The sequence below is a fragment of the Adiantum capillus-veneris genome, chromosome 20, assembly GCF_014529385.1.
Source record: "Adiantum capillus-veneris isolate H3 chromosome 20, ASM1452938v2, whole genome shotgun sequence".
Lineage (NCBI taxonomy): Eukaryota > Viridiplantae > Streptophyta > Polypodiopsida > Polypodiales > Pteridaceae > Adiantum > Adiantum capillus-veneris.
Genome location: NC_140950.1, coordinates 7,517,226 through 7,534,894, shown reverse-complemented (window position 1 = coordinate 7,534,894; position 17,669 = coordinate 7,517,226). Strand labels below are relative to the sequence as shown.

General features: G+C 44.5%; 1 protein-coding gene across 2 annotated transcripts in view; it reads right to left on the bottom strand.

Annotated features, from left to right (window-relative positions):
* RFC2 (replication factor C 2) overlaps window positions 1-17,669 on the bottom strand; it is a 61,172-nt gene that overhangs the window by 610 nt on the left and 42,893 nt on the right. For both annotated transcript variants that reach the window (XM_086491860.1, XM_086491861.1), the window contains exon 5: window positions 65-193. In XM_086491860.1, the coding sequence (XP_086347986.1) occupies window positions 65-193 (129 nt within the window). The remainder of the gene's footprint in view (window positions 1-64; window positions 194-17,669) is intronic.

Here is a 17,669-nt window from a genome sequence, read left to right as displayed (position 1 = left end):
ACAAGTGAGTGAGGCAATATTTCTGAGCTGAAAAACAAGCAGAAAAAAAAATTCACACCCTAACCTTGAAAACATTCTCCTGATTGACAAACTGGAAACCACTAAACGTTGCTTGAAGGTTGTTTAGCGCCTGTCGCATGTCCCCATCAGCTGTAAAAACTACTGCTTCCAAACCTTCAGGTATGTATGGCACCTAGGATATACATATTGCAGAAGGTTTCTTATTCATGATCATTACATGTCCCCATCAGCTGTGAAACTGCCGTTTCCCACTCTTCACACAGTTGCTACACTATTCGTCATCCCGTGTTGGCATGCTTGACACCAGCTTCCCATGTGCAAAGCGCTACAAAATTCAGATACGTACGGCATTGACCTTAACATGCAGTAAGAGTTGACTCTCAACCATGCACATAGATGAGCATTTTGCTTCAGCCCTCAGCCCGCGACCCCTATTGGAGGGCAAGTCAGCCAACCATCACAGCAGCAATTTTAGTGTCTCCCTTAGCAGCATTCTCAGCTCTAAATGAGCAAGAGCTCAGGCAGAGCCTGACCAGTGCAATTGCAGAGATTGGCTCTCCCAGCAGTTGTAAGCTCAAAAAGTTCTAATAAAACCATCACAGCAGCAATTTTAGTGTCTCCCTTAGCAGCGTTCTCAGCTCTATATGAGCAAGAGCTGAGGCAGAGCCCAACCAGTGCAATTGCAGAGATTGGCTCTCCCGGCAGTTGTAAGCTCAAAAAGTTCTAATAAAACCATCACAGCAGCAATTTTAGTGTCTCCCTTAGCAGCGTTCTCAGCTCTAAATGAGCAAGAGCTGAGGCAGAGCCCCGACCAATGCAATTGCAGAGATTGGCTCTCCCGGCAGTTGTAAGCTCAAAAAGTTATAATAAAAGAGTACCGCAAGAGACGCCTCCCTTAGGAGCTAGTGCATCCAAGTGGAGAACTCTGCCCCACTGTGTCTCATCTCCAATGTTCGGTTCTTTTTCAAGTTTGAGTATTTTCTGTGTTTAGTTCAGTTCGTGGTATTATCATTTATCTTACATCCTTGTTACATTGGTATCAGAGCACCACACATCCATTCTTCTCCTTTGATGTTGCTAAATTGACTGCTTTCTTATTTTCTATTTAATGAAATAAGGATATTTAAATGTGTGCACTAGAACTATTAAGTTCAGAACTGTAGATTTACAAGGACTGATAAAAGCCATTAGGAACGGACATATCTAATGTGTCATATGATGGGTAGCATTAAGCATCGTGAAGGAGTTGTTTCGTAAGTTCGATGGGAGAGACCGGGTAACAAGTATTCCTGATGTGTCATAGGATGGGTGACAGGGGCCAGTGCTCTCTTGGGATGGAACTCCGCCACTCCTCGTCTCGTGTGTCGTGCATCTCTTTCAGTTAATTGTTATTTGAAGAGCTTAAAGTTGTTTAGTCTGTTCTTTTCCGTTGGCACGTGGTGCATGTTCCCGTTACAACTCTCCTCCTAACCAACCCCCTACAAGGTAAGTCTTGCTCAGCAAGAGAGTTTTGAAGCAAGTCAACAAGCTTCTAGAGAAAGGTCTGGTACGGCCAAGTACTTTGCCATACTGCTCTCCAATTATATTGGTGCAGAAAAAAGATGGAACGTTTCAAATGTGCATAGATTACAGATCCCTAAACAAGATCACAATCAAGAATCGCTTTCCGATTCCTCGATAAGTTACAGGGTGCAAGCATCTTTAGCCGCAAAGACTTAAAAGAGTGGGTATCATCAGATACACATAGCCCCTAAAGATGTCCATAAGACTGCTTTCTGCACCACTTTTGTACTTCATGGATTCTTGGCCATGCCAATGCTCCTGCCACATTCAATCGAATGATGGATCGTATCTTCAATCCATACCGAGCCGTTACGGAAGTATTCTTCGATGACATACTAAGCTTCTCTCGATCAGAAGAAAAACATCAGAAGCACTTGGATATAGTGTTTCAGAAACTACGTAGGTATAAGTTGCAAATTAATGCAAAGAAAAGTGGGTTCTTTTTCACTGAGATTCACTAATTAAGCCATATAGTCTCTCACAATCAAGTGAGTATGGATCCAACAAAGATCTAGGTTGTACAAGACTCGCCAACTCCCACTATTGTACATGACGTACATAGTTTTTTGGGATTGCGTTCATATTATCGGAGATTCATCCGAGGCTTTACTCAGGTAGCAGGATCACTCCATGACCTAACCAAGAAGAATATCCCTTTTAAATGGGGAACGAGACAACAAACTAACTTTGACAAACCGACGTACCTATTGAGCCATAGTCCTATTCTGATAGTGCCAGACTTTAAGGAAGCCATTTGAGGTTCACTACGATGCTTCAGGTGATTGCATCACTGCAATGCTTACCAAGAAGCCCATACAATGGTTTATAAGAGTAGACAGCTCAAGGATGCAGAATTGCATACCACGATCTACGAGAAGGAACTTATGGTTGTGATTCACACCTTGTCTACTTTACTTGGAAGCATTATCTTCTAGGAGCGGATTTTGTGATCAAAAACTGATCATCACAGTCTGCACTATTTCCTTACACAACCAAAACTTTCTGAGAAGCAGATGAGATGGGTAAATGTCATGTGACACATCCAAGCCTATGTGTCCGTGGACAAGCTACAACATGATCAGGGTTCAATCAGTCCAGTCAGTCTAGATTTAGAAGTGATCTGGTACATTTGTGAGTCTATTCGTAGACCGTGCATGCCCAAACACTCAGTATAGATGCATATCCTCTGGTTGCACACAGCATGATCATCAGTATTCCCATCAAAATCCATTAGAATCAATTAGGGGAATTTTCCAGTGCATTTAGCCTATTTTCCCTATTTTTGACATTTTTCACTTATTATTTTTAAGTGACTTTTGTTGGAAAGTAGGTAGGGCAAATTGAGTAAGAAAATATATAAGCAAACCAAAGCTAGCACTATTTGGCAGAAGAGGCAACATGAGCCAAGCTCAGCAGGCATCTTCTCAACAGGACCTTGGTGGACTTCCTCCAAGCAAGAAGAAGGATTCAACCTAACGTTTTTCCATCAGGAGGACCTAGCGTTTTCTCTAGCAAGTGCTATCGCCAGCAAGTCACAGCACCTAGCATTTTCCATCAGGAGGACCCTCGCCTATGCACGGTCAGCCCTAGCGTTTCCAACCCAGATCGCCCTCTACTTGGCTAGCATTGTTCAGCCATGAAGAGTCAGCAAGATTCAGCCCCTAAAGGTAGCAGATTCAGCCCATGAAGAATTAGCAGATTCAGTCCCAGCAAGACCCCAGTTTTCAGCCATTAAACTGCAGAATTTCAGCGACAAAGAACCACAGAAACAGCCCCAAAAATCAAGACCCGCAGCAGATTTCAGCCCAAAGCGTTTTTGGACAACAGATACAAGATTGTAGATTTCAGCCCTTAGGTCGGTCTCGTCATCATCGCCGACATAGCCTAGACTTGCATCAGTCCCATGCATACAGTTTGTACCAGTTTGTGCAATCATAATTAGACCACTCTCGCCGACGAGAGTGGGGCCTTCGGAGGAGGGTCTTACGTCGTCTCTGGTGTCGTATCTCTCTTCTCTCTCTATCTCTCAGTCTCATACACTTGCACACACAGTGTCCATTCACTTTGTTTGTGATCATAGCATTCTCTCGTTAAGAACGGAAGGCTCTCCCTTCCATAAGAACAAGAGGAACCTTGAGCACAGTTCGGAGCACTCATCTTGAGCAAAGCGCAAACAATCATTCCACTGCACCTAACAGTAAACCTTTTGTCCATGTTTCATTTCCAGACCCTTCGTACGGCTAGAAGTAAGAGTGTGGCTGCAGACGCATTGTCTAGACTGCCGAGGGTGAATGCAATCACTTTTGTATATCATCAAGAATTGGAATCACTTCCCGACATGTATTCAGACGACCCTAACTTCTCCTCCATTTGGAAAAAGCATAGTTACCCGGAACACAGAACGGGAACGGCGACGGACCTCCCTGTGGAACGAGGGAACGGCAAGCGGTCCGGAACAGGAATGGTGCGGAACGGGAGGCATAAAAAACACCCAAATAATGAAATTTTTAGCGTTATGTGTTTGAATACAAGTAGTACTAGAGTCCTCTTATTATGACTTGATTGTGATGTGCGACGCCGCGGTCATATAGAGAGAGAGCTTGATCCTTGAGGGTTTGATAGAGAGCTCTTGAGAGAGAGGGCTTGAGAGAGAGGCTTAACTCCTTGAGACCAAGGGGGAGAGAACTTGAGAGCTTGAGGGTAGAGCTTGAGAGCAAGGGGGAGAGAGAGAGAGAGAGAGAGAGAGAGCCTGGAGGCTTGTTGCAATTGTGAAGGAAAGGGGCGAGGAGGGAGCATTTTATAAGCGTTGCTAATAAGAGTCCCCCTTTGTGACCATTGGAGCTTGGGGAAATCTACCCATTTTCTATCGTTCCGGCCCGTTCCGGTACCAGCTTGTCATCCAGAACGCCTTGCCGTTCCAGGACATTCCCTGCAACTTTGACCGGCCGGAACGTCGTTCCGGTGTTCCAAACCCGTGGGAACACGTTCATTGGTAACTATGGGGAAAAAGCTAAGGAAACGAGAGAATGAATATTTCTATTCAATTCGGGATGGTTATCTCTACCACCACCAAGCAAAATGCATGGCAACACCATTGAGGGAATTTCGATGAAGCACATGCTTCGCCATATGCAGGTCACCGAAGTATTCTACCTTTGACCTCAGCATTGGAACGCTATTTATTTTGGCCAAGACTAAATGCAAACATCATCCAGTGTGTCAGGGAATGCTTGGTTTTCCAAAAAGTTAAGTACGTTCAACATAAGACGTCTCGGTTACTCCAACCTTTGCCTGTGCGTGATCAACCTTGGCAAAGTATTGCGATGGATTTTATTATGGATCTTCCTAAGACTCCGACTAGAAATGATGCAATCAATGCAATCTGGACCATTGTAGACAGATTTAGCAAGAAAGCTCACTTTATTCCATCAAGAAAACAATCAACGCAGATCATATAGCTAGGATTTTTCTAGCGCAAATTTTCAAGCATCATGGGATGCCCAAGCCTATTGTGAGTGATTGAGATCCTCGCATGATAGAAAAATTTTGGCATGCCTTGTTAGATAACCTTGGTACGACGTTGAATTTTTCTTGTGCACACCACTTCCAAACGGATGGGCACAGTGAGATTGTCAATTCCACAGTATTGGATATATTAAAATCCTATGTGTCAGACAGACAGTCTAATTGGGAGAAGTATTGGCCTCTTGTCGAGTACGCGTATAACAATACCGTACATTCCTCTACAGGGACAGCTCCTTTTGAGATTCTTTATGGTAAGCCTTTACTACCAATCTTTTCAACTAATAATAAAACATATTTGCAGTAGATGAGTTTGTCTGAGATCTCGACAATGCCTACGGGCGAGTCGAGAGAGCTATATACGCTCTCAGAAAAACATAAGAAAGTTGCGGACAAGCACAGAAGGAATTTGGACTTGACAGTCGGTTGATTGGTCTTACTCAAGTTTGAGAAGGTGAGACTACAAAACAAGCAGCTCATAGGGGAAAGGTGGTAAAACTTTCCAACCGTTAATATGGGCCGTTTGAGATAATTGACCAAGTGAACAATGTTACATTCCGATTAGAACTACCGCCTAATTGGAGGATCCGGAATGCTTTTCATGTTAGTTTCCTTCAGCCATATGTGGGACCGTCACCCTATTGCTGAGGAACCCCTTGAGGTTGAGGAAACAGAAGAGATACTCTAATCAGAGCAAATCATTCATCATCGAGAGCGACCACTAAAGTCCGGAAAGATTGCTTGGAAGTATTTGGTAAAGTTCGAGAACTGTTCTACTTTGGATGCTCAATGGATCACCAAGCAAGAATTAGCACCTTATCCCAAGATATTGAAAGGATATGCACAAGCACTACAATTGAGAAGAACTATTTAGAAGCCAGAGGAATGTTGCTAAAGTAATTGTTTTTTTATTTTTTGAGTAATTTCTATTTAATGAAATTAGGATATTTAAAAGTGTGCACTAGACCTGTCACGTTGGGAAATGTAGATCTACAAGAATTGATAAAGGCCATCAAGAACGCACGTCTCTAATGTGTCATATGATGAGTGACAATGGGCATTAAGCATCGTGAAGAAATTGCTCCATAACGGGTATTCCCGATGCGCCACAAGATGGATGACGTGAGCATCGGATAGAGAATATTCCGTTGGTCCATTGTGGCATGACCGCTACCAAATACAAACTAGAGAGCAAGAGTTGAGGCAGAGCTCAATCAGTACAATTGCAAAGATTGGCTCTCTCGATCAATTGTAAGCTCAGATAGATCTAATAATAAAGAAGTGCCGCAATAGACGCCTCCCTTAGGAGCTAGTGCATCCAAGTGGAGAACTCTGCCCCACTGTGTCTCGTTTCCAATGTTCAGTTCTCTTTCAAGTTTTAGTATTTTATGTGTTCAGTCCAATTCGTGGTATTATCGTCTATCTTATCACCGTGTCACGTGGCTTGCTTGTTACATTGGTATCAGAGCACCACACATCATTCTTCTTCTTTGATGTTGCTAGCTTAACTACTTTCTTATTTTCTAAGTAATTTCTATTTAATGAGATTAAGATATTCAAACGTGTGCACTGTCACCAGGAGGTGTATTTTTCCTGTTGCCTTTCATTTATTTATTTATTTTTATTTTTACTTGTTTTACCCGGAACCCTTGTAAAGGTGCAAGTGGACATTGCATGGCCAATGTGAAATGGCTGCGGTCGAACAGGTTTCTCGCATCGAGAGTTTAGGTCGGTCAGTCTGGGACGGGTTGGGCCAGTTAGCACTGAATTCTGATGAGTATGGAAGCATGTGTGCGCCAAATGAAGTCTGGGCCACTCGGAAAGTCACTTATACTTTATAACTCAGTGGGAACTAGAGAATTAACTCAAAAGGGGCAAATTGGACACATGGCGGCTCCTGGTGACTTCCATCAGCAAGAGGGGGCGCCCAATTTGAGAGAGGAGGCTGATTTGACTCATAAGGGAGCTACAGTGTGTGTGTGTGTGTGTGTGTGTGAGTAGCGGGTGCAGGTCTACAGCTTTAATGGAAAGCTTGCCTTCTCTTCTGTCTCATGTAGCGCGATGATTTGCTCTCGTGCATCTCTCTCTCCCCTTTGGCACATATGGTAATGCCCCACTAGTTGGGCTACTCAGATGAACATGTACAATTCTAGGGGTTATGCGCGTTTGCCAAGGCAAGAGCTTCTGAACAAGAACCGGATTAGCTAATTGCTAATCCCCCACAAGTACGCACAGTTCCATCGCGTAAGATTGGGAGTTTGGAGAGTTTTCTCGCGTGACAACTCGTCCAATTCACAGGGGAATTGTCCCATTGTGTGTGGGAGCCCTTGGGACACGCGTAGGCATGTTCGCTCCGCTTAAAACGATCCGAAACAGGGAATTACAGTCTGCTGTGTTTTTCTGCAAGTTTAGGGTTTTGCACCTAAACTGCAAGGGAACACCTGGGGAGCCTCGTGAGAGCCTTGGGATGTGTGTACAGGCTTTTGGGCACCGGACAGTGAAAAACAGAGAATTACAGCCCGCTGAATTTCTAGAAAGCTTCCAGATAGCGAGGAGATCCGCCCTAAACAGGTACTTTTGACCTACAGGGGTTTTTGCGCCGCTACGCTGCCGAAATCAGGTCGAAAATCTGCGTTTTCAGCCCTCGCTAGGTTTGGACAGCTTTGTAAAAAGCTTGTACTAAGTGGTCGGATCGTCTACCTTAAATTGAATAAAGAAATACTGAAAGGGGCGCCAGTCTTTGGGGCCTATAGGGTGTCGGTCTCGTGTGCACAGTGACATTATAGTCGCTGGATGCATCTGTGTTCTCTTTCCTTCTCAATGCTCTGTATAAAGTTAACAAGCAAATGAAATAGTACCGCCCTATACGTTGTACAGGCCGGTTATATGGTTCCATCGATGGGATAGTCACTTTTTCTTCAAAAAGTGCAACGTGGATTGTTGTGGGTGAAAGCAACACAGAGCTTGTCGTTATGGCAGAGAAGAGAGACCAAGTACCTGAAGAGGGATCTTCCTCACATGGCACAGGGAAAGTTCCTTCAACTCTTCAAAAAGAGGACAGGTTGTTTAGAGCTTAACTGCGTTGCTGCATGGACATGTTTCAGCAGTTGACTAACAATCCAAGGATGCAAGAGTTCTTACAGGCTCCGACACAAGGTTTTCAGCCTCCTACACAGGGCATGATTGAACCGTTGCAGGAAAAGGAGATTTCCAATGCGCAGAGGACTCATGATACTCGAGGGAAAGCCCATGTGCTTGAGCAACTAGCGGTGTCCAATGATCCGAAGCAACTTGCTTTAGCTAGACAGGAACCGTTTGTGAATGGTCAAGGGAGTAATGAACAGGCGATGCGTCAGACCCTTCCATTACCTAATACTTATCCTGGTTATTTTGGAGGTGGTTCAGTGTTCAAACTATGGCTGGACCCTCCACAGATTATATGTCAAGGAATGTGTTCGGGACAATGCAAACAGGCATGGGTAACCCTATGTACGCGAACATGGGTGTCCAACCAGGTTTTCAAGGTGCCTATGGCCACTTTCGAGTGCCTGGAACACAGTTTGATATGGCTGGTTTTTCGCAACCATATGCCCAAAATGCCGATATGACACGTAAAACAATTGATGCGAGTACTAGAATGAACAATCATGGAGCACCATTGTTACAGGCACCTGTTTATGATAATGTGGCTCCTTTGAGTCAGCATAAGGATTACAAGGAAGGTGCGCCGGGAATGAAGTTTGAAACTTTCAGAGGAACTGAGGACCAATCGAAGGCTTTGACCTTCATACAATAGTTCGATGCACCTTATGCTGGAGGAAACTTCACAGGGTCTTCGAAGATACGCAAGGCTGCCACTTTCTTGAAAGGGAATACGCTTCAATGGTGGACCGCATTGTTGAACCAGGGTCAAGCCCCCGGTCAAGCTGGGTCCAATTCAAACAGCTTTTTGCGCTTGCATGGCTGACTAACACTTTTGAAGTGGATGTGATGACAGAATGGCACGAGTTGAATGCTAAACAGTGTGCGAATCTGGAAGAGTACAATAAACAGTTTTGGGTCGCACTGTTGCCAGTCACCTCTTACAAGTTTGTGTCATTGTCAGAACAGATTGAGAAGTACTGTTGCGGATTGCCCAAGAAAATCAAACACTACTGCACAAAGACTACTGTCATAAATATGTTCCAGTTGATTGAGAATGCAAGAGTGGCTAGCAATCTGTCGAAGGAAGATTCTGATGGATTTAATAACCAAAAGAAAGGATCCGAGGGAAAACAGTTTTCAGCAAAGGGCAATGTTACAGCAAAGCCTTCTGAGCCTCCCACAAAGAAGCCCTCCAATGAAGAAACTGATACGTCCAAGAAGCAGTCTAAATCTTCTTCGGTACGAGGACAAGGACAAAAAAAGGCATTTTTCTGGCAAAACTTTTGAAGAAAGGGAAGCTCTTAGGGAGGCCAAGGAATGCTACATTTGTGAACAGGAAGGACATTTTGCAAATGAATGCCCACAGAAGAAGTCACAGGATAAGGATGACAAGTCAGACCATAAAGGGAAGAAGCCAAAGCCAAGTGCAGAACTTGTTCCAGGTTTGGTTGGAGACCAGCCAAACACTGATGCCACGGAGCTGTGCAGAGCTTGGGGCAAAGTTAGAGACCAGACAGTGCTGGTTTTCTTTGATCCAGGAGCCCGTGCAAATTTCATATCATCAGAATTGGCATCAAAGTTGGGCATTCGTGCAAAGGAGATAAGTGTGACAGGGGAAGCAGGTTTGGCATGCCCAAGTCATTCAGAGCCTGTTACTCCCATTTTGGGGAAGCTTCATCTGCACATTGAGAGCTATGTGGATGCGGAAGAATTTCATATTATGCCACTTGAGGGTTGTGATGTCTTACTAGGTATCCCATGGTGTTACAGGTTACATGCTATGGTGGATACTTACAACAAAAAGATTACCCTGGTACATAGAGGAAAGACTCATATCCTTGATGTAATGCTTAAAGGTGAGTCTGTTCCAGTTGTTTCTGCTTCTGCTATTTCATCTGTAAAAAAGAATCATCTTTCTGCGTTACTTGATCTTTGCAAAAGAAGTACCTGAAGTCGGACTTGTTGCCAGGAGTTACCTCCTGAGAGACCGGAGGATCATACCATAGATCTTGTGCCAGGTTCTAGTCCACCGAATACACCACCATACAGGGTTAGTGCAGCCCAGCAAAAAGAGATTATGAGTCAGGTCAACGGGCTTTTAGAGAAGGGGCTGATTCAGCCCAGTTCATCCCCTATTTGTTCGCATGTACTCTTAGTGCAGAAGAAAGATTGTTAATGGCGCATGTGCATTGACTATCGCGCCTTGAATAAGAATACCATCAAGAACAGGTTCCCCATACCGAGGATAGATGACATTCTTGATCGACTTGAGGGAGCGTCATTGTTTACAAGGATAGACCTAAAGAGTGGGTACCATCAGATACGCATAAGGAAGAAGTCCATAAGACTGCGTTCAGGACAACATTTGGTCTCTATGAGTTTCTTGTCATGCCATTTGGTCTCACAAATGCTCCTGCCACGTTTAATAAAATGATGGACAGAATTTTTAGACCACATAGAAACTTCGTGGGTACCTTCTTTGATGACATGATTGTCTACTCAAAGTCTGAAGAGGAGCATAGGGATCACTTGATCGCAGTTTTCGATGAGTTACGTAAGAACAGGCTACTCATTAATGCGAAGAAGAGTGAATTCTTTTTGCAAGAGATTCACTTCCTTGGGCACATTGTTTCTAAGGATGGGGTACGCATGGATCCCGCCAAAGTGGAAGCAATTAGGTCATGGCCAGACTTGAAGTCCGTGCATGACATTCGAAGCTTTCTAGGCTTATGTTCCTACTACAGGAGGTTCATCCGAAATTTTGCTGAGATTGCTTCTCCACTCCATGCACTGCAAGGAAAAGGAGTTACTTTCAAGTGGACAGCCAAGGAAATTTTAGCGTTCAAACACTTGAAAGAGAAGCTGACTTCAGATCCGGTAATCATTTTGCCAGATCTTTCGAAACCTTTTGTGGTTCAGTGTGATGCGTGTGGCCATAATCTTGGTGCAGTTCTAATGCGGAATGGCTGAGTAGTCGCATATGAGAGCAGAATTCTTTTGAAGACTGAAAGAAACTTACAAGTCTATGAGAAAGAATTGTTGGCAGTAATTCATACTAGTTGGAAACACTATCTGCTAGGGACTGATTTTGTTGTCCAAACGGATCATCAAACCTTGCGATATTTTCTCACACAGACGAAGTTGTCTGAGAAGCACATGCGATGGGCAAACATCTTGTCAATGTTCCATTTTCAGATTGTGCAGAGGACGCCCCCAACCTAGCTTAAAACAGCAAGACAACAGCAATCTCTCTCTCTCTCCCTCTCTGGAAGGTGACGTGAGTTCCCTCTCTAATTTTTGCCACCCTTCCCCCACCTTCTATAGTTGGGAAAAAAAGCACCAGCCCCATGCTATTCTTGCCAACCTCGTGGGCCTATAAAAGCAGTATGGGCATCCCACTCTGGGCAAATTGTCATTGCTAAGAAAGAGGAGGCTCTGCCGCAACGGACCTCCAAGTGCTCACGACAAGTGTTGTCACGTCTTTTTGAAGTCACAAATGGTCGGACATTGTATGGCCGGTGTGAAACGGCTTGCTGACGGCCGAGAGTTTCACCCGCAATAGTAAAGGCCAGGTCGCCACGAGTTGGTCGGGCCAATCGGCATTGAAATCCGAGCAATAAAAGTATGTCTAGGCTCAGTTTAAAGTCATTTAGGCCCCACGCAACACTTCTAAGTTGGTGGGTACTAGGAAATTAACTCAAAAGAGGCATAAGGGACACATGGCGGCTCCATAGCAATTTGCCACATTCATCAACAAGAGGGGGCGCCCAAATTTGAGGAGGAGGCTGATTTTTATTCATTGTGACTACAGTGTGCGTATGAGTAGTGGGTACAGGTGATCACAGCTTCAATGGAAAGCTTGCCTACTCCCTTGTCTCATGTAGTGCTCTCGTGCATCTCTCCCCCCTTTACACATATGGTAATGACCCACTAGTTGGACTTCTCAGATGACCATGTACAGTTCTAGGGGTTTTATGAGCGTTTGCCAAGGCAAGGCCTTCTTTGCAAGAACCAGATTAGCTAATTGCTAATCCCCCATAGATTGTTCTATCGCGAAGGATTGCGTAAACGGAGAGTTTTCTCGCCTAAAAACTCGTCCGATTCATAGGGGAGCTGTCCCATTGTGTGCGGGAGCTCTTGAGACATGCATAGACGTATTCACTCCGCTCAAAACAATCCAAAACAGAAAATTACAGCCTGCTGTGTTTTTCTGCAGGTTTAGGGTTTCGCACCTAAATTGCAAGAAATCGCCAAGGGAGCCTCGGGAAAGCCTTGGGATGCTTGTACAAGGTTTTGAGCACCCGACAGTGACAAAACAGAGAATTACAGCACGCTGAAATTGACGTGCAGCTTCCTGGAAAGCTTCCAAAAAGCAAGGGAAAGTGTCCTTGACGTGTATTTCTGACCTACAGGGGTTTTGCGCCGTTATGCTGGTGAAATTGGGTCAAAAACCTGCAATTACAGCCATGGAAAGGTTTGAACAGCTTAGTGAGAGTTAGGTGAAAGCGTTTGGATCGTCTATTTGTAATAAGAATAAAGAAGTACCGAAAGGGGCGCCACTCTTTGGGGCCTACAGGGTGTCCGATTCTACTTGGAAGCACTCTAGCTGCCAAGCCGTGTTTTTGTTTGAGTGTTAAATTCCAATCACACATTTATCCGTGGAGTTGCTTTGTGTCGTAAAGTTCAAGTAAAGATTCGGGTGAAAGCTAAAGTCTACTGCCCTCTAGCGAGTCTTCGGGCCGGATTCATGGTTCTATCGCCGGGATAGAATCACTTTTTTCTCAAGAAGTGAGCCTTGGCTGGTTTTCGGCGAAGACAAAAGCATGGAACTTGGAATTACACTATGGCTAACAGAGCGAATCACACCCGGGCAGAGGGTTCCTCTTCACATGACAGATAGGCTTTTCCTCTAATGTTCGAGGTTGGCAAGAGTTCACGGCAACCCCTATACCTTTTGTTGATGTGAATGCTCCATAAGGACAAGTAATTATGACTAGGCAACTAGACGAGGATGCGTTCAGGAAACAGTTGGTTGCTGCTTTGAATGTGTTTTCTAGGTTGATGCAAAATCCTAGGTTTATGGAATTTCTGCAAGCGCCACCAGTGTCACAGCAAACAAGCAAACAAGGCAACTTTCTCATGGAGGGGAGCCGTTGAGGCTCAAGCCCAGCACCATATGCGTCTCAACAGGGCAAGGAGCACTCACATGTTGCAGACTCAATTGGGGCTCCAAGATAAATTCCTTCAGTCCACGAACATGTGGTTAGGACGTCTTATCCGCAGGCTTTACCAGTTCAATCCACGAACATGTGGTTAGGACGTCTTATCCGCAGGCTTTACCAGTTCAGCCAACCACCTTTCAAAGTCCAAATGTTGCATTAAATAGACGGGGAACCGGTTTCCAAGCTAAGCAATAGGTTCTTCCACCACCCATGGTACATCCTTGGTATTTTGGGGGTGGATCTGTGTTTCAGAGCATGGCTGGTTATACGCCTGGAAACCAACAATATATGCCAAGAACAATCTTTGAGGGTATGCAAGGCATGATGCCAAACCCCATCTATGGTAATATTGCCAGCAGCAAGGGTTTCAGTGCAATAAGGGCCACTTTGGGGTGCTTTAGGGCAATATTGGGCTTTGAGGATAAGAGTCAAGACAAAGGCTCTCAATTTCCTCCAACAGTTTGATAATGTATGCAAGGGGGAATTTTACAGAAGCCTCCAAGGTCAGGGAAGATGCCACTTTCTTGAAAGGTAATGCGCGTACATGGTGGACGACATTGTTGATGCAAATACAGGCACCCACCACATGGGTTTAATTGAAGCAAATGTTTACATTTGCATGGCTGTCAAATGAATTTGAAGCCGATGTCATGACAGATTGGCACCAACTCACTGTGGCTATTTGCAAGAGCCTAGAGGAGTGCAATCGGAGGTTCTGTAAAGCATTGCTCTCAATAACCTCCTACAGGTTTGTGCCACTAACAGAGCAGATTGAGAAGTAATTATTGTGAGTTGCCTAAAGGGCTTAAAAAATTTTGTACAAAGAATAGAGTGGCCACCCTTACTCTACTGAAGGGAGAGGACATTGGATTTCGAGGCAACGTGAAGGGGGGTCAGCAAAAGAAAAATTCGGCAACGAAGCCCTGTGACAGCGGCTCCTAAAGTGTCACAAGGGTCAAGAAAGGCAAATAAAGGCAAGGACTCAGACATGACGTCTATTGGACGGGCAGAGAAACAAAGAACCAAGCCTTTTGTGCCCAAATCGTTCGAGGAAAAGAAGGCTTTAATGGCTGAGAACAAATGCTTTATATGCTAGCAGCCTGGCCATTTTGTTGCAGATTGTCCACAGAGAAAGAGGCCAGCTCGCTCAAAGGACAAAGAGGACAAGAGAGGGAAAAAGCCCAAACCCACGGCCGGGTTAGTGCCACATATGGTGGGTGATAGGCCAAACTCAAACGCCAGTGAGTTATGCAAAGCATGGGGTAAAGTCAAAGATTAGACAGTCTCTCTCTCTCTCTCTCTCTCTCTCTCTCTCTCTCTCTCTCTCTCTCAAGTTGTTTTGAAGAAATAAAATGTTGCAAAGTTTTGCAAATTGTAGTTATCTTTATGTTTTCGTCCGACCCGTCGCATCAAGCTAAGCAACAAAGCAAGACCCAATACATGATTGTAAAATGATTTGGAGGCTTTGCACACCTACTTGGGCTCTTTAAATCCTCACGTCACCCTTGTTGTTCCCCAAGCACCCCCTCAGATCCATTCTTCCCTTCCTCTTAATTTCCTTGTTGCCTCTTCACATCAGAGATTTGGGGAGGTCTCTCACTTCCTGGGTGATATCACAACCATTATTACTACTCAACACCCCCAACCGCGGACTCTCGTCAAAAACCCTTCAACAATGGAGGTGCTACTGTTGCTAAATGGACTATTTTCTTATTTTCTCGAGTAATTTCTTTTTATTGAAATTAGGATATTTAAAGATGTACACTTGAACCGTAAGGTTAGGAACTGTAGATCTACTAGAATTATCAAAAGCCATCAAGAACGGAAAACTCTGATGCGTCATATGATGGGTGACATTAAGCATCGCGAAGGGGTTTTACCGTTAGTTCAGTGGGAGAGACCGGGAAACGAATATTCCTGATGCGTCACGTGATGGGGTGACGGGAGCATCGGAAAGGGAATATCTCGTGGGTCTGGTAGGAAACCCGAACTGGAAAGAGGAATACGCGTAAAGACGCAAGCACAAGAATAAAGATGGGTTCTGAGAAGCTTTTCTTAAAAAGTGGAATATTTTAATGAGTTTTCCGGGAAGAGCAGACGCTTTCCCACGAGGAATCTATGTTTGCATGGCATTCGTGCATGTGGTTGCATCCAGGGACGCCTGGGAAGAGTTGTGAAAGGCATTGTTTTTTAACTTATAAGGTTTTATTGAGTGTTTGGGCAGGTTCATACCAATTTTAAAATATGCCGGCCGCCCACTTAATAAGTGGGCAGCCACTTAGAAAATAAAGCAACAAAACCAGCCAGCGAATTCTCTCTCCCTATTTCGGGTAGAACAGCGTGGAACTACGCGAGCAGCTATTCGTGCCGTGGCCAAGGAGCTATAAAAGCACCACATGCCCTCATTGAAAGGGGAGTTACCAACGCCAGCAAGAGAAGACTCTGCCATCAGATAACGCAAGAGATCGCGAGACTACGAAGCACGGAAGTCACTTTTCCCGCGCAAGAGCGACAGGTATCTATTGTGGATTCGCCATACGAATTGTTGTCACGTGTTTGTGTGTGTGTTTGCAAGTACTTCATCGCGAAGGAGAAGCGAGAAGGCTTCGGCCTACGCTTGGGCATTCCGGGAACGGAATTCGGAAATTGTCTGCGGAGTCTCAACTCCAAGTACAGACGGAAAAAGGATTGAGAGCTCGTCTCTCGGATTTCCCTTTACAACAAGGAACGACCATCGAGTCATAGACTTAGAACGGAGGGGTTTTCTCCGGTTCTTGTGCTTGTAAAAAGATTCTCCCTAATAAAGGATTCTCTTTAAGGGGGGGACCAGCCCATCTTCTGGTCCCAAATACTGTGTCGAACTTCTCCCTCAACTCTGTTTAGTTGAAAGATTATTTATTTTCATCTTGTTGATTATTCATGTGCGCTCCCGTTTGTGACAGCTACAGTTAAATTTTTCACCTTCTCGGACGTACAAGATTCTCATAATGCCCTCAAGTTTCTACAACAATTTGACATCCTATTCGCAATGGGAAATTTACCGAAGAATCCAAGTTGCTCAGGGTCACCTCTATCCTCAAGGATAGTGCTTTGACATTGTGGGCTGCCCTAACCAAGAAACTTGACAATCCCAAAACTTAGGTCGACTTTAAATTGGCCTTCTATCCGAGCTTTCTTGATGATACATTTGAGGTAGACATACTTGCAGCTTGGTTTGGCCTCAGACTTATCCTCTAACACTCTTGCAACCTATAACCAAAGATTTTGGGACGCTTATCTACTAGTAATCACTTCCAGTGAGTGATCCAACGTTAACACAAAGATAATTGCAAACTACACAATTGGCAACACAAGACGGCACTAGCCCCAAAGACTCGCGTCCCTTTCGGTATTTCTTTATTATTGATTTGCAAAGGTACAACTCCCGAGGGTCCAACTCTCTCCGAGACTCTGCGTCCAAATGCCCTTTGAAAGGTGGCCCTCTAGGCACTTATAAAGAGTACAAGGGATGCCGAAAGCACCGTATCCAAAAGCACTTGATCCTGCCCTGAAAAGCTAGCGCTAAAATCTTTCAAAATTAGCCAACGTAATTTGCGGAGTCCATACAACAGTGCCATGTCATCAACCAATGCAATTTGCCAAATTTTCGTAACCACATGTCATCACTCCAAACAATTAGTCCCTTGTGTATCCTTTTTATAATTAAGGCCCCCTCCGCACGTCTTTATAAGTTGGTATTTCTCTACTTCTTCTTCTTCTTCTAGGTTTTAGGCCCCTCGGTCGGGATCTGCAAAACACATGTAAGTTAACCCAACACCCAAAGGTCACTCCAATGTCTGCCATGCAGATGATCATGGATGCGAATACCACATAGAGACAACTGTTCACGGCACAGAGGATTTTGGCTTTGACCAAGAGATTGACAGGGACTACCTGTCTAGGGGGAGTGAGTCTATGACTGGCCACACATGCATGGATCGGATGCATCTATGACCTCGACGCAAAAACCCTAACCCTAAAACCCCTTGCTTACCGCCTTCTAAAATCAAAGCAATCGTCCTCGATTTTGCAGGATACAAAATGTTCACACTTCTAACATTCATGCAACTTAAAATCTCACAACTGATCATTCAGTCATGCATTCTTATGTCACGAAAGCTAGTTGCACACATAAAAGCTAGTTGCAGACACCTCGAT